Source organism: Cetorhinus maximus, chromosome 31 (assembly GCF_964194155.1).
Source record: "Cetorhinus maximus chromosome 31, sCetMax3.hap1.1, whole genome shotgun sequence".
In the NCBI taxonomy this organism is placed as follows: domain Eukaryota; kingdom Metazoa; phylum Chordata; class Chondrichthyes; order Lamniformes; family Cetorhinidae; genus Cetorhinus; species Cetorhinus maximus.
Genome location: NC_135909.1, coordinates 1624498 through 1646859, shown reverse-complemented (window position 1 = coordinate 1646859; position 22362 = coordinate 1624498). Strand labels below are relative to the sequence as shown.

At 47.8% G+C, this 22362-nt stretch overlaps 1 protein-coding gene across 3 annotated transcripts; it reads right to left on the bottom strand.

The window, feature by feature from the left end:
- Nucleotides 1-3864: 3864 nt before the first annotated feature.
- Nucleotides 3865-20888, bottom strand: rce1a (Ras converting CAAX endopeptidase 1a). 3 transcript variants are annotated; one of them, XM_078532802.1, is made up of 8 exons: nucleotides 20748-20888; nucleotides 15681-15783; nucleotides 14324-14403; nucleotides 13665-13743; nucleotides 9917-10084; nucleotides 7976-8047; nucleotides 6055-6117; nucleotides 3865-4436 (listed from the first exon to the last, which is right to left on the bottom strand). In XM_078532802.1, the coding sequence occupies exons 2-8, from the start codon at nucleotides 15715-15717 to the stop codon at nucleotides 4207-4209; spliced, it is 729 nt and encodes a 242-aa protein (XP_078388928.1). In that variant the 5' UTR covers nucleotides 15718-15783; nucleotides 20748-20888; the 3' UTR covers nucleotides 3865-4206. The 3 variants fall into 3 exon arrangements, with proteins under 3 accessions (XP_078388928.1, XP_078388926.1, XP_078388927.1); XM_078532800.1 differs by having other exon boundaries at nucleotides 14324-14407; nucleotides 20748-20882; XM_078532801.1 differs by lacking the exon at nucleotides 7976-8047 and having other exon boundaries at nucleotides 14324-14407; nucleotides 20748-20882.
- Nucleotides 20889-22362: the final 1474 nt, after the last annotated feature.

The window sequence follows — 22362 nt, the reverse complement described above, 5'->3', positions numbered from 1 at the left end:
GGTCATGATCCAGGGGGAGGTAGGAGGAAGTGTCTGCGAGTTGACGCTCAGCCTTTGCGAGGTAGAGGTCAGTGCGCCAGACAACAACAGCACCACCCTTGTCAATGGGTTTGATGACAATGTCAGGGTTGGACCTGAGAGAACGGAGTGCAGCAAGTTCAGAAAGAAGATGTTAGTAGCTCAATTAATCATTTAAGATCAGAAGTGGATCAAATTTTTGATAGCCAAGGGTATGAAGGGATATGGAGTCAAGGCAGTTAGGTAGACTTAGAATATAGATCAGCCATGGACTCACTGAACACAGAGCAGGCTCATGGAGTTGAATGGGATCCTTCTATTCCTACGTAGTTCCAAGGGGACCCAGGACAGACCAGTGCATACCCACATAATCCAGACACAGACTTATTATTCCCTTAGTAAAGCTGAGGCTTGGCTTGGATGAGCAGTCTCTGTTTATTTTACTTCTCGTTTCTTTAAAATCAGAAATTTATATTCTACATAATACAGTACAAGATTGTCAGTTCCATTTTGTGTTTCAAGTAAAACTTTTAAAACCTCTCTCGGTTTTCTTGTAATACAATCTCTCGTCAGGAAAATAGTTACTTTTAGAAAATATATATTGCTTGATTTACAAACATTTCTGTAGTTTTATGTTAGAAAAAATATTTACTCCTGGATAGCTGAGAGGACCAACTCCTCGGCAAAAGTAAATTGACTTATTTTTTTTCAGTAGTCGTGAGGTCAAAGAGAGGTCGCCGTCGACAGAATTCAAAATGTTAACTCGCTGGTGACAAATTGAGCAGCGTCAAAGTTCCAGTCACTGCGCCTTGGATGTATAGATGGGGGACGGGAGGGGAAGACAGCGATAGAGGCAGATTATAGAGCTGCGCAGCCTTTCCCTGGGAAAACCAGCATGAACACGAGGGCAACACTGCTTCAGGGAGCCTGGCGCCACAGCACACCGGGTACATTACCCAGTGAGGTGTGGGCAGGCCGGTCTGTTTTTTTTTGCAACTTACTTTGTATTCGCAGGGCGACGAGTGCATGAGTCAAAAGGGTGTTTGAGAAATGCCAAAGAGGAGGGGAGGTAATTCTAATGCAGAAATCGGGGTGATGTGGGGTAAAACTTTCTGCCCAGTTGGATGACCAGTGGTCAACGGTTCTGTTCGAATCCTCCCAAATTAAAAGATTTCAGGCACAAGTTAATCACTCGCGCTATCCTCTTGTTTTAAAGCAAATAATAAAACAGGGAATGCTCCCGGTACACTTACCTTAGTGGCTTGGATGGCAAACATAAATAAGCATCTTGTTCCCCCCCCTGTACACCTCCCCCCCCCAACCACACCTTACCATTTTCTGAGAGGGAATTAATGTGACATTCATTTTGTCCCCTTTGAATAGAGAGAAAGTTCCAGAGATCAGCCTGCCCTTGGTTCACTGGGTGAGGGGCTAGTCCCCACCCCCCTCCTCCCCCTCACCCCCAACCCCAACCCTCCTTGTGTAGGGTGAGGGCTGAACTGTACAGGTTAAAAGTTTATTCCTGTCCCATGCTGAGATACTTGGCAGGAGTGGGTGCATCAATGCGGGTACTACAAATGGGTAGCTCTGCTCAGATCAAAAGGGCGGGCAAATACATTTCCTGCTCATGTTCGCCATCCAAAGATTCTTGGAGGGAAAGCGGCGGGAGCGGGGGGAAAAGGGGGTGTAACACCACTGAGAAAGGACTGCTGCAACTTCTCACCGCCGCCAGTCTGTAGCCTGGCTGCGGGGGGCCTGCTGCTTTACCTCTTCTGCACAGCTCTGCGGTTCCCCGCGCCCACCAATTCCTCCATCATCTGACGGGGTTTGGAATGGCACATCTCCCGTTGCCGCTCTCTGGGAGGTGGGGAAAGATTCTAAGCTTCGCAGCGAGGGAGAGCTGGGGGGACTCAGCTCCCCGGGTGCGCCAGTCCCAGAAAACTCGAATGGGCTGCCCATCAGTGGCCCCCCAAAAAAAAAAGCCAGACTGAAAACTATGCAGGTGACTGGAACCGTTCCAACGTGCTGAAAAAGAGGCCGTGACTAATTTAACTCAGTGAGGCAGTGAATCCGTTTAAATACATGGAATTATTTAAGAAACAGCTGAACACGACGACAGCGGTGAGGACAGTAGTGAACGGTGGATGTAGGCTCTCCCCACAGTCGTCCAGAATTAGGATGGGTCAAGTAGCCTCTCTCTTCCGTATACTTTGCCATAATGTTGCAAAGCTGCCTTTGTGACCGAGTTGATGAAACGTTCAACTACTCGACTGTAACAGACAATTGCACCTCTCCCCCACGCGCAAAATAACAAGGAGCGACTGAACCAAACCCAACAGCCGAGGTGATGTTTCAATGCACCAGGCCTCAACTGCTAAAAGCTCTTACCTTTCCAAAGGAACAAGCCTGGCTAGTGAGCTCATCAGACTGTAGTAACGCTCCCTACAGTGCCAGTGTCAGCTGTACTGGTTCAGCACTGATTTAGTTGTGTAAAAAGCTCTCTTAATTTGCCTTTCAATCCATCCCTCATTTAACTTTGCCGATGCTGGAAAGTCGCTCACTTTCTTCGTGCAGATTTCAGGGAAGGTTAGTACAAGGGCCACTCTCCCACCTGACTGCTCTGCACCCCACACGCAACAGTCCCCCACCACCCCCACACCGACCTCGGCTGAGGAACGGCGCGGCCTTGTAAGTTCTCGGTTTGAGTGCGAAAGTGCGGGCGTGATGTTTCATTTTAAATAAACACTCAATCCTCCAAAGCCAATTGGAGGTGGAGGGGCTGGAGTTGCTGTGTGAACTGGCTTAAGATGTGCACAACACTCAGCCCCGTGGGTCACATATGGCCTTCAGAATCCAGCCTATGACATCCAGCCAACGCTGCTTCTAGTTGCACTTAATTTCCTGTGGGCTGGTTTGTTCTGGTTTGAGTTTCCTTTGATCTGGAGGCCATTGAAAAGGGCCATTCTCAGCCCACTGCCTCGCTGATGGGATGATTTCTAAATCAGGACGTGATCTGTTTGCATCGACTCCAAAATTAATAGAAGCACAGGTTTAAATTTTAAGAGGTCTGGCCCCCCACACCCTCCAACCAATCCCTGAGGCTTCCTAGTACAAACCTACATGACTCCCAGAGGCAAAAACAAGGGTTGATACATTCCTGATCTGACATGCCTGGAGAGAATGAACAAGGGTGTATGACAACATAGACAACAGGCAGAATTCGGGGAGGGACACTGAGTGACGTCCCAAGCTCTTCAACGATTGACGATTGAGGGGGGGGGGGGGGGGGGGGGGGGCGGTGTGGGCCATCGATTTAGCCCATCAGAATGCAATTCCAATCTTTCTTCAAACCTGGCCATTGAGAGGGTTTCCCCCCACTCCCCCTCTCTCCATCGAGACGTGCCCAACCCCTCCTCCGCTCCACCAGCCTCAAGGGTCAGACAGGGAGGCAACGTCCTGCCAATGTGGACAGGCCCCTTTGCCTTAAGGTAGCAGTTGGGCCAAGACCCAGCACAAACCACACTGCAAAAAAAAAGTGTACATTGAGCCAGAAACAGGCCTGCAACCTACATCACAACCAATGAGTCTAAGCCCAGGGTTTGTACTCCAGATAGGAAGCAGTCTCAAAATCCGGAATACTGTCCCAAATTCCGGAATTTTCCACATTATATACACGGTGGGGGTGCGGGTTGAGCAAGTAGGAATCTTGACACACAGTGACTTGGCCGTGTAGAGATATAGGGACAGGGTGGTGGGGAGGGGGAAGGGCAGGCAGCAAATTGAGCATCACATTGGGGCTTTTAGGTTGAGAAATGGATGGAAAATGAACCATGAAAGTCCGGGCCTTCTTCAATGTGATGCGGCCTGGGTTGGTTGTGGGGGGGGGTGGGGTTTGTGTGGAAAACAACACCTCTGTTGTTTTTTGTCTCACGAGGGATGGTGGGGGTGGATTTAAGTGTTTCAGACAGAGGCCATTTCTGTTCTTTCGCTTTACAGCCAAGAAAGGAAATTTCTAAAGTATCCGACAGTTTCAAGTACCAATCCTGATTGGGATTATTTCTTTTCCTCCGTGCCATCCCAGATTCGCAAACAAGACTCCCAATTCCTGAGACGTTTCCCAATCCGCTCATCGGCTCCCGGATGGAGAGTTCCCTGAATATTAGAGAGAGAGGATGTCCACCGCTGGGGTCAGGTGCAGACTGAAGTGCTGGTGTCTGGCTTGGTCAAGTGACAAATGGCAAGACTCCCGTAGAACGTGGGATCCGTCATGGGAAACAGCAGCAGGAAGAAGAGGATGACACCCAGTAGATAGAAGAAGAAAATGGTGACTTTATGAGGGTGATCCAGAGCAGCTCCAATGGCCGGGAACCCCATGTAGTTACAGAACGAGTGGCACAGCACTGGACCGATCAGGTGACCTAGAAAACAAAGAGCCTGTCACAACACCGAAAGGTCACTTGTTCACCAAGGATCCTCAACTTCAGGAGCTCCCTGGAGGCAGCAAGTCAGTCACTCTCAACCTATCCATCCATCCATCCATCCATCCATCCATCCATCACCACTCCCGGGGAGCCCCTGTAAACGCCGACCCTCCCGGGGACCCCCTGAAAATATCGACCCACCTGGAGACCCCCTGAAAACACCGACCCTCCCGGGGACCCCCTGTAAACGCCGACCCTCCCGGGGACCCCCTGTAAACGCCGGCCCTCTCGGGGACCCCCTGTAAACGCCGACCCTCCTGGGGACCCCCTGAAAATGCCGACCCTCCCTGGTTATGTGGGTAAATACTGGCACTCCTGCAGATCCCATGCCCCAAGGGGCCTCCTGCAGACAACCCACCCCTTACACCCCCACCCCCAAGAAACCTCTGTCCCGTTAAACACGGCCAGCTCCATTTCAGGAGACAATCCTGGTTGGATTTACCCTGGAGATATTCCCCACCCGTCTGCAACCTGTCTGGGTCTTCCAGTCATATCTTCCTTCCTTCTCTGGCTGTGCTGAAATGAACTGGAGAATTCCCCAGGTCGAACTGTCTCTAGAGCAGGTAGAAAGGGGCTACAAACAAAAGGGGGAAATGGTGGATTCACATTTCAGCTACAAAACCGCTCCACTGGAAACGTTAGCTCACTTTTGCACTTCTCGGGCGCTGACAGACCCACTGTACACTTTTCCACTTTTATTTCAGATTTATAGTCAATCACTAAATCACCTAAAGTCACGAAAAATATCTATCAACACACGAAGTCCGAAACTGTTCAAGCAACATGCTGAATCAGAACAAGAATACTCAAGGGGCCAAGGTAAAAGAGCGTGGGTTCAAACCCCACTCCAGAGACTTGAACACGTCATTCAGGCTGACATGCCAAGTGCAGGACTGATGCAAGTGCTGCTATCTTTTGGATAACCCTTAAACCCAGGGTCTACCTACCCCCCTCCACTATTGGAAGAAGAGCGGGAGTTCTCCCCGGTGCCCCGGCCAATATTTATTTCTCAACCAACAGGACTAAAATAACCTCATTGCTGTTCTGTGGGAGCTTGCTGTGCGCAATTTAGTTGCTGCATTTTCCTGCATTATAACAGTGACCACATTTGAAAAGTAATTTGTTGGCTGTAGGGATGTTCACACGTTAGGAAAGGCGCTATAGAAATGCAAATTCTCTCTTTCCGTCAGGTACTGGATGGTTAAAAAGACAAAATAAAATTAAGGAGCGATCAGGGTTATATTTCTCGACAAGCACAGCTTCTGTACGAAGCTGCTCGTACTGAATCCTGTTGTTCAATTCATTCTTTTAAAGAAACCAGATACATTAATCCCACGGAGGGATAAAATGCTGGTGGAAAACATACCAGGGAAACGTCAAGCCTGAAGATTACAGGAGGGAGAGGAAACTGGGAGAAAGCGAGGAGCTCCGCGGGTCCGAGAGCCTGGGAAGGGATGAGTTGGAGACGGTGCAACGAGTTTGGTTCAAACACAAGCAAGGCGGCAGGGAGGGAGCAGCGATGTGTGAAAGGCGTTAACGTTACAAACACACTGACCTGTCCTGATGAAAATAAATGCCGTGTAGGCTCCGAACACCGCAGTGTAGGAAAACTGGAAAACTGGGGAGAAAAATAAAAACACACACGCTTGGATTATTAACCCACGTACAACGAACATTAAGGCCACCTTATTGTCACTGCCTCATCGATGTTGCAAATCTATCAAGGTCAAAGCTGTCCCAACGGGATACGAACACACGAATCAGGAGCAGGAGGCCATTTCGACCCTCAAGCCTGCTCCACTATTCAGTATCATGGCTGATCGGACTGGGGCTCCAACGCCATTTTCCTGTCTACACCCGATCGCCTTTCGATTCCCTTGTTAGTCAAGAATCTACCCACCCTCTGCCTTAAAAATATTTAATGTCTCTGCCTCCACTGCTCTCTGGGAGGAGAGCTCCAAAGATTCATGACCCTCAGAGAAAAGATTTCTCCTCATCTCAATCTTACATGGGAGACCCCTTACTTTTAAACTGTCCCCCCTAGTTCTAGTCTCCCCCACAAAGGGGAAACATCCTTTCAGCATCAACCCTGTCAAGTCCCCTCGGGATCTTGTATTTTCAATAACATCACCTCTCAATCTTCTAAACTCCAATAGATACAGACCCAGCCTGTCCAACCTTTCCTCGTAAAATAACCCCGTCGTCCCAGGAATCAGTCTAATAAACCTTCTCTGAAATGCTTCTGATACAATTATGTCCCTTCTTAAATAAGGAGGCCAAACCGTACACAGTATTCCAGATGTCTCACCAATGCCTGGTACAACTGTGGTAAAACATCCCTACTTTTATATTCCATTCCCCCTGCAATACAGTACAACATTCCATTTGCCTTCCTAATCACTGGCTGTACCTGCAGACTAACTTTTTTTGTGAATCATGTACCAGGACACCCAGATCCCTCTGTACCTCAGAGTTCTGCAATCTCTCCCTATTTAAATAATACGCTGCTTTTCTATTCTTCCAGACAAAGTGGACAAGTTCACATTTTCCCACATTATACTCCATCTGCCAAATTTTTGCTCACTCACTTAACCTAGCTATGTCACTTTGCAGACCCCTTATATCCTCTTTATAACTTACTTTCCTATCTTTGTGATTTCAGCTTTGGATCAAAAGGATGCGTGATGGAGGAAAATCTCATTCCTGTGAAGCATCTTATGATCCAATGTTCTTCCCTCTCTCGATTCAAACTGGGCTTTGGTGTGACAAGTGCAGTAGCCTTGCAAGCTCTTGCGCAAGGGACCATTCTTCCTGTAACATATCGACAGCCTGTTCCACCATGGGGTGGGGGGAAGAAGCGTGGGGGTGCTGAAACTGTCCAGAGACATTTTCGTGCATTCACATGAGAAACTCATTTTCCCCCCCGATTTACTTGATGTTAATCTACTTAAAATAATAGACTGGGACCCTTTAAAAAATAACCCAATGGACTTTCACGCACTGTGTGATTTCATCCAGTAAATTTTCATCATCACAAGTCCTCAGCGGGACAGCTTTATAACAGGCAGCTGATTCAATATCATCCACTTTACTGTATCAACCAATGTCAAGGTTACCCCCCACTGCATACCCACCCCCATCATGTTAACGGGACCCAAGCTGGTTGGTGAAGTTGACACCAAGATACATAGTTTTTCTTTATTGAGAGTTTATTAACTGTTCAGTCTCACAGCTCTCCTCCCATTCAACCCAGTGTCCCAGCTATCCCCTATTTATTCGTGCTCTGGACAATTAATATCCATCATCTGTTTTTCTTATCTTTAACAAGGTAATTGACATTAACAAACTTTAACAACGCAATTGATAAGACGTTGACACATCGTACACAAGTGACGCAACGTGCACCCACACTCCCCCACACCAACTTTTGAACCAAATCCTTCTCCCCCCCACCTACAGTGCCACATGCTTCGTACCTGCTGAGAGGAAGATCCCCACGACTGTTCCTTGTCTGAACTTCAGGAGCTCGATCACGTGGTGAAAATGAGCTTGGAGAGGGGGGAAAAGACCCAGAAATGTCAAATATTTTGTTAAAAAATTCTCTCCTTGTCACTTGATGACAGTGAATCTGTCTGAGCTACAGCTCCACTCAGGACATTTACCAAGTGACTATTCTTCAGGTGCCAGTCTATTTAGTCAGTGTTCTGCGGATGACAGATGGTAGAAGAAAGGCACTACAAGATGTCGTTCATCCCAAAGGCCTTTCCAGCAGAAGCTGCAGGATAGTAATCAGCAGCAGGGAGCCTGCTGGAGGGCTGGTTTACTCTTCCCATGACCCAGAGGCATTGAGGCCCCAACTGCTTCGCTGGCTGAGATCAGGAAACTCAGACTACTGGCTGAACCTGGGATTTTCCCGGTCTATATGCCTCAACCATGCACGGTCTTAACCGGCTGAGCTATTATTGTTGTGTGGTGGTAGCAGGGGATTTGGGGGTGGTGTAGGGAGAAACATTCTTTCCATTTTATTCCAGCCTGCACCTAAGCCCCATTCATCCCTGTGCTCAGTGACCACCACAGATACCGGTCCAATTTTAAAATTCTCATCCACATTAAACAATCGTTCTCCATCTTTCTAACCACCTCCAGCTCTACAACCCTCCAAAACTTCTACGTTCCTCTAGCTCCTGTGCATCCCCACACCCTTGGGCATCATTGGTAGCCGTGTCTTCAGCTGTCTAGGTCCCAAGCGCTGGAATTTCCTCTCTCAATCTCTCCGCCTCCCTCTCCTCCTTTAAAACTCACCCCTGTGGCCATACCTTTAAACACCCACCTCCAATGGCTTGGTTAATTCTTACTGATTACACTTCTGTGAAGTGCATTGGGATGCTTTACTACATTAAAGGCATTTTAGTCCATATAAATACACTTGCATATTTAGTTGTCATATTGTAAATAACTAAAATGTTTCCTTGTCCAGTGAAGTGACAAATTATGCGAAAAATTAAAAGGAAATGCAGATCTAAGGCTGTACATCTAACTTCCTGCACAGCAAGCTCCAAAGTAATACCAGGGGAGATGGTGGCGTAGTGGTAACGTCACTGAATTAGTAATCCAGAAGCCCAGGCTAATGCTCTGGGGGCGTAGGTCCAAATCCCGCCAGGGCAGCTGGAGGAATTTAAATTCAATTAGTAAATCTGGAATGTAGAGCCAGTCTCAGTGACCGTGAAATCAATCGTTGTAAAAATCCACCTGGTTCACTAGTGTCCTTTCAGGGAAGGAAATCTGCCGTCCTTACCCGCTCTGGCCTACACGCGACTCCCGACCCATAGCGATGCGGTTGACTCTTCAATGCCCTAGCAAGCCACTCAGTTCAAGGGCAATTAGGGATGGGGGAACAAATGCTGGCCTTGCCAGCAACACCCATGAAAGAATAAATTAAAAGAAGCACAGGTGTTTACAACACACAGGAGGCCATTTGGTTAATTCGTTCTGGGCCACAGTATTATACCAATTCCTAACCCACTACCTTGATCTTCCTCTTTTGGCCATTTGTTCAAATTTTTCCCCTTTAAAGGGATATAACGGTCTCTAGCTCAACCACTTCCTGTGACAAAGTATTCCGTGTATCAACGTTGCTGTGTGTAATCGAACCATTTGTTTCAACCTGCTGAGAGATACCCAACCTGAAGAAAGTGGCCCAGGGCTGTTCTGATGCAGTATCAATGTTTACTTCCCTCCGGCTATAAACAGCAGCAGACTGGGGAAACGGCCAAACTGAGTACTGCCTTTAGAACGGAGCTTTGAGCCAAGAATTAGCAAGCACAACACTTCAGAAACCTTCCGGCGCGGACAAGTGCGTTTTACATCTTCCCAACCCCGAACGTTAACATCACACTCACCCAGTCAAACCCACTCACCAACTCCAAAGAAAAGCGGGCAGGTTATGATGGCTCGGCTCAGGCCAGTGCAGGGCACCAGCATCGGCAGCATACACGCCCGGAACACCAGTTCTTCCGTCAGAGGAGCCACCACCTGGTTCCTCATCCAACGCATGTCTGCCAGACACTGCGCCCAAAACTGTGGGTCTGGGGAAAGAGGCAACAGCAGGGTTACCCGGAGCTTGATGTCTCACAGCGCGATCAGACAGGAATCGACACAGGCAGAAGAGCGCACGTCCCTCATCGGATTTTGCCACATGACTATTCGCTGAATGGATAACGGTCCACAAAGCGCTAGACAGGGGGGCTTTTCCTAAAATATTCATTCCTGGGATGTGGGCATCACTGGAAAAGCCAGCATTTATTTCCCAATGGCCCTTGAGAAGGTGGTTGTGAGCTGCCTTCTTAAATGGGTGCAGACTGTCTGGCGAAGGTATCCCACAGTATTATTAGGTAGGGAGTTCTGAGATTTTGACCCAGTAACGATGAAGGAGAGTCTGATATATGGTGTTATTTTAAGGGGAACTTGGGGGTGGTGTTGGTGTTGGCAGCATCTGCTGCCCTCGTCCTTCTAGGTGGTAGAAGATGCGGGTTTAGGAGGCATTGTCGGAGGAAGCCTTGGTGAGTTGTTCCACACCATCCTGTAAATGGTTCACACCGCTGCCACTGTGTGCCGGTATGGAGGGAGTGACGGTTTAACTGGATGGGTAGCCTAAACAGGCGAGCTACCTTGTCCTGGATGGATGACCTGCTTCAAAGTGTATGGTCACATCTCAACTTTCGTAGCTACTGAGACCCAGGGGGACATTTGTACCCTGGAGGAAGTGCAGAGAGGAGCTCTGGCTTGAGAAGGCAGCTGGCTTTGGACAAAGACTGAAAAAACTTTGACTTTTCATCCTTGAACGAAGCTGACAGAGAGGACACCACCTCAAGCTACGCAAAAAGAACCTGCATTTGTATCATTCCCTTAGGATGTCCCAAAGTGCTTCAAGTCCTAACAGCACCGTGGGTGTTCCTACAACACATGGACTGCGGAAGTTCAAGAAGGCAGCTCACCACCACCACCACCTTCTCAAGGGCAATTAGGGATGGGAAATAAAATGTTGGCATAGCCAATGATGCTGACGTCCCATGAATGAATAAACAAAAAAAAAATAATAGTCGTTGAAGCACTGTTGTAATGTAGGAAATGCAGCAGCTAATTTACACAGAGCTAGAATGCATGAACAACAATGTGATAATGTATTAGGTGCTGGTTGAGATTTTAGGCGTTTGTTGCAAGGTGGCGCTTTGAATTAAACTGCAGAAGTAGGATAAGCGGAAACAGGATGTGACCAGCTGAAGGCTAATATGGGACTGGAATAAGCTCCTTACTCACTGAATGATTAACAACTTGAATGGACTCATGTTGGGGGAAGTGGAGGGGAAATCCCTGGCATCACAGAAGTTTAACAGCACAGATGGAGAACATTTGGCTCATAGTGGCAGTGCCAGCTGTCAACTAGAGCTTAATCCCGTTCCCCAGCTCTTTGCTCCATACCTGCTCTAATTTAGAAAATGCTCAGGTGCTGCTGCAAGTGCCCCACTGACTCCCTCACCTGGCATCTTGTGCAGGTAAATGCGCCTACCCCAGCACCCCATCGCTCTGGGACAAAAAGGTCACTGGCCCTGACTAATTTAACACCTTTTTCCCCCCCAATATTGAGAAAGCAAGGTGAGGGGAAGAGTTGAGGTCCACAGTCCAGGTCATCACTAAGGTTGATAAGAGACAAGGTAAACCTGGAAACAGCCAGGTAGGTGAAAGAAGGGCCTTCATTTACATAGTACCCTATCACATCCACATGAGTGTTCATGCACAATGAAATACTTCAATATGCAGTCTACTTAGGGTTGCCAACCCTCCAGGGTTCTTCACTGGAGTGAAGAACACTTCCAAAATGTTGTTGCAAGTAAAACCCAGGAGAAAACCACAGGGACATTTAAAAAAAAACCTGGTATCTTTTAATTTTCTTAGAACGCTTCTGTCAATTAATAAAAAAAAAATTGGATATTAGAAAAAAAGAAGGCTGCTTGACTGACGGTCAAGAATCATCCAATCAGACAGCAAAGAGTCTGTTTGTTTCCCCATTGGCCGAGGGAAGGCCGATGTTGCGAGGCGAGGGGGGATGGGTGGGTAAGCATGGGACAAGGTGTTTGCAGGTGGCACGACATGCGATGAAACCTCCAGGAATATGTGCCAGCAGAGCTGGCAATGTGTGTGTGTGTGTGTCTGTGTGTGTGTCTGTGTGTGTGTCTGTGTGTGTGTCTGTGTGTCTGTCTGTGTGTGTCTGTCTGTGTGTGTCTGTCTGTGTCTGTCTGTGTGTGTGTGTCTGTGAGTGTGTGTGTGTCTGTGAGTGTGAGTGTGTCTGTGTGTGTGTGTCTGTCTGTGTGTGTCTGTCTGTGTGTGTGTGTCTGTGTGTGTGTGTCTGTGTGTGTCTGTGTGTGTGTGTCTGTGTGTGTGTGTCTGTGTGTGTGTGTGTGTCTGTACATACACGCAGGCGCATGCAAGAGCATCCGTTTTGCAAGATTCCCCAATACAACAAGACGACGAATGAGTTGTTGGTTTTCCTTTTGCTGAGGTTGGCGGAGGGAGGCACATTGACCAGTTCACCAGCTGACAGAAGAGGCTTTCACCCAAATCAATCTGAGCTGGATTGGACCACAGGAAACGACACACAAAAAGCCAGGGTCCAAACAAGTAAAATCAGCTGGGGGGTCTATATTCAAATATTTAATTTAAACGTATTAAACTTCATGTTTACAGAGGATAGAATGCGATAGAATGTGGGAGACCAGTCAAGAATGCGTTGGAATAGTGAAGTTGATTCTGAGCGTATTGAAGACAGTTGCAATTGTCTGGAGATTTATGCTTGGCTGCACAGAAACTCACTCATATGTTTGTATAAGCTTAAAAAAAAGGGTATTAAAACCACAAAGATTTCTGTACCCTTCAATACCCTGCGCGTCAACTTAAAAACGTGGGACTCATTTTCTTTTCATGCAGGTGCACAATGAATTATGCTTCCAACAACTGCAGTTTGAAAATTGCACAGAATTATAACAGCTCTTACATGATTTTTTAAAAAAAATACATTTTGAAACCTATGTCGGATACTGGGGTACTTTTAAAAACGAATGAAGTTTTTAAAAAAAAAATTTGCAGGTTTGCAGGGGAAAGGCAGGGGAGTGGGACTAGGGGAGCTGCTCTTCAACAGGGCTGGCGTGGACACGACAGGCTGAATGCCCTCCTTCTGTGCCGTAACCCCCCCACCTTCTATTTCTCTTGTAGCCTCTTCTATGTCCGATCCACTAGACCTCAGCAAAGGTCACTTTACTGTGGGCTTCTGTTAATGAGTCTTTTTTGAGTTGTTAAAATGGCTTATATTTGAGCCACGCTACAGGGCCTGGTACAGTACGAGGGGAGGTGGGGAATGCTGCACTGTCAGATGTGTCGCTCTTTGGATGATATCATAAACAGAAACTCCCCTCTCCCCAACCATCCCCCCACGCCCCCCCATTTTGCTTTTACCTGTGGTTCAGGCAGGGATTCAGCAACCCAAGCCACCGTTCAAAGCTGAAAGACCACAGGACACCCAGTTACTGTGCCTCAAACCAGGTTCACTGTTCTTACAGTGGTCTAAGCTCCTTACAATCCTGCCTTAGCCAGCCACCAAAGGCACAGGCTCACCTAAAAACATCTTCATCCCTTCGAGGAAATCCCATGGATAGTCCATGACCAGTTGAATCAATGGCCCGAAGAACAGCACCTGCCAGACACAGAAATACTTTTAATTCTACGAGGGGACACTGTGCTCCGCATGAACCTCATCCACTCCCTCGAGTAGCAAGTTCCACATTCTCACCACTCTCTTTCTCCCGAATTCCCTGTTGGATTCATTAGTGGGGCTCTCTTACATGGGTGGCTCATTTTGGACATCCCCCCCCCCCCAACCACAAGTAGAAACATCTTCTCTACATCAACCCTATCAAACATCTTTACAAATCTTACCAGGTCACCCCTCAGCCTTCTCTTTTCTCGAGAAAGGAGTACCCAGCCTATTCAGTCTTTCTTGATAGGTATAACCTCTCAGTTTTGGCTATCGTTCTTGTGAATCTTTGTTGCACCTTCCAGTGACTCTACATCCTTGCTGTCATATGGCGATTAGAACTGTACACAATATTCAAGTGCGGTCTCACCAAAGTTCTGTACAAGTTTAACATATTGTAAACTTCACTGCATAGGCGCATAAAAAGGACTGCTTTAGATCCTAGCTTTGCAGAAAAGCCTGCCAACCTGTGCCCCCCACAGCACCATTCTGAAGCTACTTACTCTGTCCGTGCACTCACCATGGTCAGCAAGAGTGGAAGGCAGGCAGCAGCAAAGATCCCCTCCAAATGAACCCCCATGAGCACCAGCAGTGATGGACCTGTCTAATCAAAACATGCAAGACGTTAGATCCGCTGGTCTTGTCTGCTGCGTATGAAGCACTGTGGCTTCAACTAATGCCGTGTTATTCACTAGACCAGCGTTCGAAACCCAGCATCATCCCATCCAGCGCCCCCCCCCTCGAGGGGACACCGAAACACAGGCCCAGAGGCGGACCTGTCAGTTCTGCACTTCAGTGCTAACAGCGCTATCGTTGTAATAAAGCAAGCTGGGCACGATTGTTTGATCAGTGAAAGTAAACCAACCACTCAAACTGGCTTACACGCCTGGGGACAGCATTTTGAGCTGGGTACAGTTCTGAGACAATGCACAACATTAAAAAGGAGAGAGAGAGGGAGAGGATTCATTCAAGTATGTTTTCTCCGGGATCTTTATTGGTGCCAACTCGCAAAACTGAAATGTCTAAGAGATTCCAGGGTAAAACTACTGTGATGGCACAAAGGTTGGTGGAGTTTATCTGTTTAAGACATCTAAAGAACCTGTTAACTTTGCCTTCTTAGAATCCAAATATTGGATTGCTAAAATCTGGACTTTTGAAGTCTGGATTAGCTCCCTGATAATAATTTGGATTTAACAGTAAACCGGGGTATTTAAGGTGAACTCTGTGATGCTATACCCCCAGCGGGGAAACAGCATGTTGCGCACTGGCAAGCTATAGCTCTTAATCTCGGATTCAGGTTCCTCGTGAGAGCGGGATGACTGAAACACCCAGTCGTTGTTGCCAAGGACCCGCTCACTGCAAATTAAAAATCAGTGATTCAAATTCAACAGGTTAATGTCAATTTCAGAGCCACCGTGTCTGGGTTTTTTTTTGTAAGGTGTTTTACTCAAATGGGTAATTCTACAGCGTCAAAACAACTTTGCGTTTGTTTAGCGCCTTTCAACACGGTGAAAAGTCCCAAGTCACAGGCGAAATTTGACGTGGACCCACTCAAGGAGACATGAGGAGGGGTGATCGAGAGCTCGGTCAAAGGGCTTTAAGAAGCATCTTAACGGAGGGGAGAGAGAGGCGGAGAGGTTTAACGAAGGGATTCCAGAGCTTAAGACCCAGGCTGCTGATGGGACGACTGCCAATAATGCGGCAATAGGAATCAGAGCTGCTCAAGAGGCCAGAATTGGAGGTGCCGCACTGATCTTAATAGGATTTGATCCAGCAGGCAGAATTCCAATCACTCTCAGTGACCGCTTGTTGCAGTGTGCCGCCCCCCCCCACCCCCCCCCCCCCCGCCACAGAGGTTGACGGGTGCCCTTACGTACCTTGAAACCAGTGTATTGCCGCCAGGTCCAGAGCCATAGTGGAGATAGCATCGAGACAATCAAGACGCTTGTGAACCGGCGTTTAATCACAGTGGGATGATCCCTGTTACACACACACAAAAAAAAGGTAACTCTTTCAAACAGAAAAACTTTATGTGGAGCACTTGACATTGCAGGCACCAAAGACAAGGCACATAGCAATTAGGCAACGAGGGCACATGATCTCTTGCATCCCACCTCAAGCGGGGGATAGGGCAAGGCAGTGGTTCAACATCTCATCTGAAAGACAGCACCTCCAACAGTGCAGCATTCCCTCAGTAGTGCACTAAAGGTGGTACCTGTAAGCCTCCAATCAGACAGTCTCTCTCTCTCTCTCTCTATAGAGTTTGATGATCACCACGCTCTTCCAAATCGGAGGAAAGAGTTGGTCACTTCCTCAGAATTAACTGAAGAATATGACAGATCATCCAAGACTGCGTGTTGGCCAAGCAGGCTGACAACACAGAGGCAGTGAAGGGGTCAGAGGCAGAGCTGAGGGTTGTCAGCGCACAAATGGAATATTCAACCTACGTCTGTCGATGATATTGTTAAGGATCAGCATGTAGATTGTTCAGGGGGTGTTTCTGGGGGTGCAGGGGTAGAAAAAGAAGCCATTGCTGGAAATGGTCCAGCTACGATTGGTTGGTCAATACTGGAACCAAGTGAGTCATCGAGTTATACAGCACAGAAACAGGCCCTTCGGCCCATTGTGTCCATGCCGGCCATCAAGCACCTATCTATTCTAATCTAATTTCCCAGCACTTGCCCATAGCCCTATATGCTATGGTGTTTCAAGTGCTCATCTAAATACTTCTTAAATGTTGTGAGGGTTCCTGTCTCTATCACCCCCTCAGGCAGTGTGTTCCAGATTCCAACCATCCTCTGGGTGAAAACATTTTTCCTTAAATCCCCTCGAAACCTCCTGCCCCTTACCCTAAATCGATGCCCCCTGGTTATTGACACCTCCACTGAGGAGAAAATTTTCTTCCTATCTACCCTATCTATGCCCCTCATAATTTTGTACACCTCTATCAGGTCCCCCCTCAGCCTTCTCTGCTCTAAGGAAAACCACCCTGGCCTATCCAGTCTCTCTTCATAGCTGAAACACTCCAGCCCAGGCAACATCCTGGTGAATCTCCTCTGCACCCTCTCCAGTGCAATCACATCCTTCCTATAGTGTGGCGACCAGAACTGCACACAGTACTCCAGCTGTGGCCTGAATAGTATTTTATCCAGTTCCAGCACAACCTCCCTGCTCTTGTATTCTATGCCTCAGCTAATAAAGGCAAGTATCCCATATGCCTTCTTAACCACCTTATCTTCCTGTGCTGCTGCTTTCAGGGATCTTTGGACATGTACACCAAGGGCTCTCTGATCCTCTGTACTTCAGAGGGTCCTACCATTCACTATGTATTCCCTTGCCGTGTTAGTCCTCCCAAAATGCATCACCTTGCATTGTGTGTTCTGTAGTTTCATGTCAGCCTCTGATATTACACCAGGATTGGCTATTGAACAAGACAGCGCATTACAGCCAATGTGAATTGCTGTCGCTGTGGTAACAATGCAAAGCTGTCACACTTGAAATGGCACACGTACCACTCCTGAATTTGATTGGCTGAAACTTGTATAAATCACAATTGAAGAGAGCCCCAGCAACGAAGAGGTAGCATCTTAACAACATTATTAGAAAGAAAGCCAGTAATTTTGTGCTGATTTTTCTGACCTGTGATAACTTAACCTTTCACCCCACTATCCCCAGCCTGCAAGCTCCCATTCAACGGTCAAACTTCCCTCAACAGCAGCAATTATCCCATAAGTAACCTCAAGATGGGGGCAGCCCTAATGAGCTGGACAATGGAGAGGAAGAGTTGGAGGTATGCCAACCATGTCAAAGGCCGAAGAGAGCTTGAGGAGGGATGATGCACCACAGTCACAGAGCATGTCAGTTGTGACCTTGGTTATGGCCATTTTTGTTCCTGCGACAGGGGTAGGAACCTCTGGACAGTTTCAAGCAGGAAGCTTAAATTTCTCCAGACCCTATCCAGCATTCCAGAATATTCCAAGGGACGCAAAGGCTCAGCAAACAAATCTTACAATGGGCTTGAATTTGTTTTAAAGAAGGGCTGAGAGAATGCCTTGCTCGGTGTATTGCCGCTCCATGCAGAGCAAAGCCTGCCAGGTTTCATCAGTGCTGAGTTGGCAAAGCTCAGCCACTGCAAGTGGGCTAGTAAAGGAGGGCAAAATGAAATGGCTCAGCCATTCACATCTGTTAACTTCCCGATGGGGAATCCACTCAGCTACAATGCCCTTCACCATCATGTGTTCTGGTTCACATATACTCGCTTGGGTGAGGCGGTGGAGGACATCTGGCATTAATGGAACTGTACCCCACAGAAGGCATCAAAGCCTTCAGAAGGGAGAAAATAGTTAATGAACTTGATCCTCCAGTTGTCCCTCCCAACTCCCTTTGACCGGAATACGGAGTCGAAATGGATTTCGATCTGTCTGCTAATTGACTGCTCTTATCTGTGTGCAGCTCGGAGTCACCATTTCTGCACCCACGCGATGCAGTTGCTTAGCCAATGCCTTGCAATTCCCAAGGGCTGAGAGTTTGGAAATACACGCAACGCACCAGTGATATTCACTAACTCCTTAAGTCACAGGCCACTCTCTAGAATGCTCCAAGACACTGCGCAACAAAGGAATCGAATGAGAGTCAGATTCTGTTTACTCAAACATGGAAAATTCCTCTTTTCAAACATGCCACCTGGCAGCCGGAGCCTTTTTCCCAGGAAACGGGGAGAAATTTAAAAAAAATTTATGGTTCTATTGAAACTCCAGATGCTAATGGAGCACATCCAGCTGAATGATGGATGCTGGGGTAGCCTTGCCACCAGCCCTATTAGTCTTTGTCTACCGCTGAGAAAAAGAGACATGCTGTCAAAGCTTTTCATCTTGCACTCATCAGGACAGAATCGCAAGGATACCAAATCTCAAAGGGAACAACATTAGTATTTGTCTCTCTCACTAGTGGCAAGATGAGGAGAGAAAAATCAGTGTCAGATTCCTAGCTCTGGCAATGTGCTCCAACTGAAAGGGTTGTGAATTAGGGCCCATGGAGAGTTTGGGGGGGGTGGGGGTGGGGGGAGGGGAGGTGTGGAGAAGAGGAAGAATAGATTAACCATAAAAATAGAAGCAAAAGAAATCTGAAATAAAAGAGAGTGCTAGAAAAGCTCAGCAGGTCTGACAGCACCTGTGGAGAGAGAAACAGTTAATGTTTCAAGTCGAATTAGGATTGCCAACTCTGGATGGACTCATTCCTGGAGGTTTCATCACAAGGCCCTCCAACTCCAACCCCTACCCAGAAAAGCAGTCTTTATAACTAATAAACTTAACTAGTGGAACAAACCACAGAATTCGCTCAAGACCCATTGTTTTTTTTTCTCCTGGGTTACTCACAGCAGTATCATGGGGATTCTAATTTTTTTATTCATTCATGGGATGTGGGTGTCGCTGGCTAGGCCAGCATTTATTGCCCATCCCTAATGTGGTGGTGAGCCACTTTCTTGAGCCGCTGCAGTCCATCTGGTGTAGGTACATCCATAGTGCAGTTAGGGAGGGAGTTCAAGGATTTTGACCCAGCGACAGTGAAGGAACAGCTGATATATTTCCAAGTCAGGATGGAGAGTGGCTTGGAAGGGAGCTTGCAGGTGGTGGTGTTCCCATGCATCTGCTGCCCTTGTCCTTCTAGATGGCAGAGGTCAGGGGTTTGGAAGGTGCTATCCAAGGAGCCTTGATGAGTTGGGGCATTGCATCTTGTAGATGGTACACACTGCTGCAACTGTGTGTCGGTGGTGGAGGGAGTGGATGTTGAAGGTAGTGGATGGTGTTCCAAGCTGCACTCCTTCCAACGCCAATTGCCCTGCTCAGAAAAGCAGCCTTCCCCTCATCACCCACATCTCCAATACTGTTATAACTAAGAAACTTAACTAGTGGAACTCTAGTGTTCCCATCTATCTGATGCCCCTGTCCTTCTAGATGGTAGCGGTCGTGGGTTTGGAAGGTGCTGTTTAAGGAGCCTTGGTGAATTCCTGCAGCACATCTTGTAGATGATACACACTGCTGCCACTGTGCATCGGTGGTGGAGGGAGTGAATATTTGTGGATGTGGTACCAATCAAGCAGGCTGCTTTGTACTGGATGGTGTCGAGCTTCTTGAGTGTTGTGGGAGCTACACTCATCCAGGCAAGTGGGGAGTATTCCATCACACTCCTGACTCGTGTCTTCTAGATGGTGAACAGGCTTTGGGGAGTCAGGAGGTGAGTCACTCGCCACAGGATTCCTAGCCTCTGACCTGCTCTTGTGGCCACAGTATTTATGTGGCTGGTCCAGTTCAGTTTCTGGTCAATGGTAACCCCCAGGATGTTGATAGTGGGGGATCCAGTGATGGTAATGCCATTGAACATCAAGGGGCGATGGTTAGATTCTCTCTTGTTGGAGGTGATCATTGCCTGGCACTTGGGTGGCACGAATGTTACTTGCCACCTGTCAGCCCAAACCTGGATATCGTCCAGGTCTTGCTGCATTCGGACATGGACTGCTTCCCATCTTTTATTCCTGGAGACTTCCAAGGATTGGCAATCCTAAATCGAACACAGCTCTTCTTCGGAACTTAGATTAACCATTGCAGCTCGAGACAATTCATTGGAAACTTGTCACTCCTGATGCTGCCAGACCTTCTGCATCATTTTTTTTTTTGGTTGTTCCAATTTTCCCTCACTTCTTTCTGGCAAAAATTCCAAATCAGGAGAGAGGTGGCAACGCTTTGCAACTTGTGCATTGCTTCACGAACTTAATTCTATCCCTCTCCCCTTCCTGCCCCAGAGGCTGGAGGGGGGGGGGGGGGGGTGTTGCTGGTCCAGATGTTGCTGGCTCAGCGCTGCAACTGGGAGACTCCCCTCCCCCCTCCCGGGGCGGGAGCGGCGGCGTTGCCCCTGGCAACAAGCTCCCTCCAGCGCAGCAGCGTTACCTGGGCAACTGGCTCCTCCACACGTACAGGCTCCCCACGTAGCCGCAAGCCAGCAGCAGGCAGGAGACCACCGAGATGGAGCAAAGCACGGGGCCGCCACCGCCGCCGTGGTCCGCCATCATCGACATGCCAGCGCTTCCGGCGCAGCTGGGGCGCCGGGGAGTCGCGGCGCGGGGTTAGTACGTCATCGGGTGGGGACACGCCCACTCACGCCAACCTACCCACACACCTTGCTTCATTCATAAATTCTCCCCCAGCGCGGGAACAGGTGCTGCAGAGCTCAGTCACTGCTGGCAGTGTGTTGGGACTGGTGAGGAGCTGCCACCCAACCCACCAACTCCCCAAGTCTCCATCAACCCCAGATTTTTTTTTAAAAATTCAGTGGGGCTGCAAAAGGCACAAGCAAAAAACACAGATTTAACATGGAATAAAAAGGGAAAATGATGGGAAAAACTCAGCAGGTCTGGCAGCATCTGTAGAGAGAGAAACAAGAGTTAACGTTTCGAGTGCAATTTGACTCCTCTTAAAACGAATGAAAAACAGAGTTAACGTTTCGAGTCCAAAATGACTCTTCCGAAGAGGAAAGAAAAACAAGAGTTAACGATTCGAGTCCAATATTACTACTACTCTTTGGAATTTTTCTTCGTCGTATTGGTCTCGAAACGTTAATTCTGTTTCTCTCTCCTCCTCTGAAAAGTCACGCTGGACTTTGAGACATTAGCTCCCTTTTTCTTTCCTCTGAAGGAGAGTAATAATGGACTTGAAATGTCACCTCTATTCCCCTTTCCACAGATGCTGCCAGACCTGCTGAGTTTTTTTTTCCCAGCATTTTCTGTTTTTATTTCAGATTCCCAGCATCCGCAGTATTTTGCTTCAGATTTAACGTGGGGTTGCCAATCGTCCAGGATTGACCTGGAGTCTCCAGGAATTAGGGTTGCCAGCTGTGATTAAGTGTATTCCTGGAGGTTTCATCACATGACTTGCCCTCATGCTGCAGCCATTAGTCAGCCAATAAATCCATCCTTGTGACGTACTGCCTTCCTAGGCCAATTGGAAAGAAAAGACTCATTACCCAATTGGATGTTGCTTGACTGTCAGCCAAACAGGCTTTCCCCACTTCCGTATCCCCCCAACCCACCCCATGTCCACCTCTCCCCCCACCCGGCCCCCCAGCCGTTTCAATGTTTCTATATCTGGTAAAGAGAAATGCTCAAAGAAAATGAACAAAAAAATATAATCTTTTTTTGATGTCCCGATGATTCTTCTCCAGGGTTGCACACAGCAGTGTCCTGGAGATTGATCTTCAATCCCTGGAGGCTCCAGGCAAATCCTGGAGTGTTGGCAACCATACCAAGAATTGCTACCAGGACACTGCTGTGTGCAACCCCGGAGAAAAACCTTCATGACATTAAAAAATATTGTTTTCTTTTGTAATTTTCTTTGAAAATTTCTCTTTACCAAATATAAAAATATTGAAAATGGGGGGGAAAAAGGCTGTTTGGCTGACAGTCAAACATCGTGCAATAGGGTAATGAATCTTTTTGTTTTCCAATTGGCTGGTGACCATGAGAGTGAGGACCGTGAGAGCAAAGGGGTTGGTAAGCCATGAGGGGTT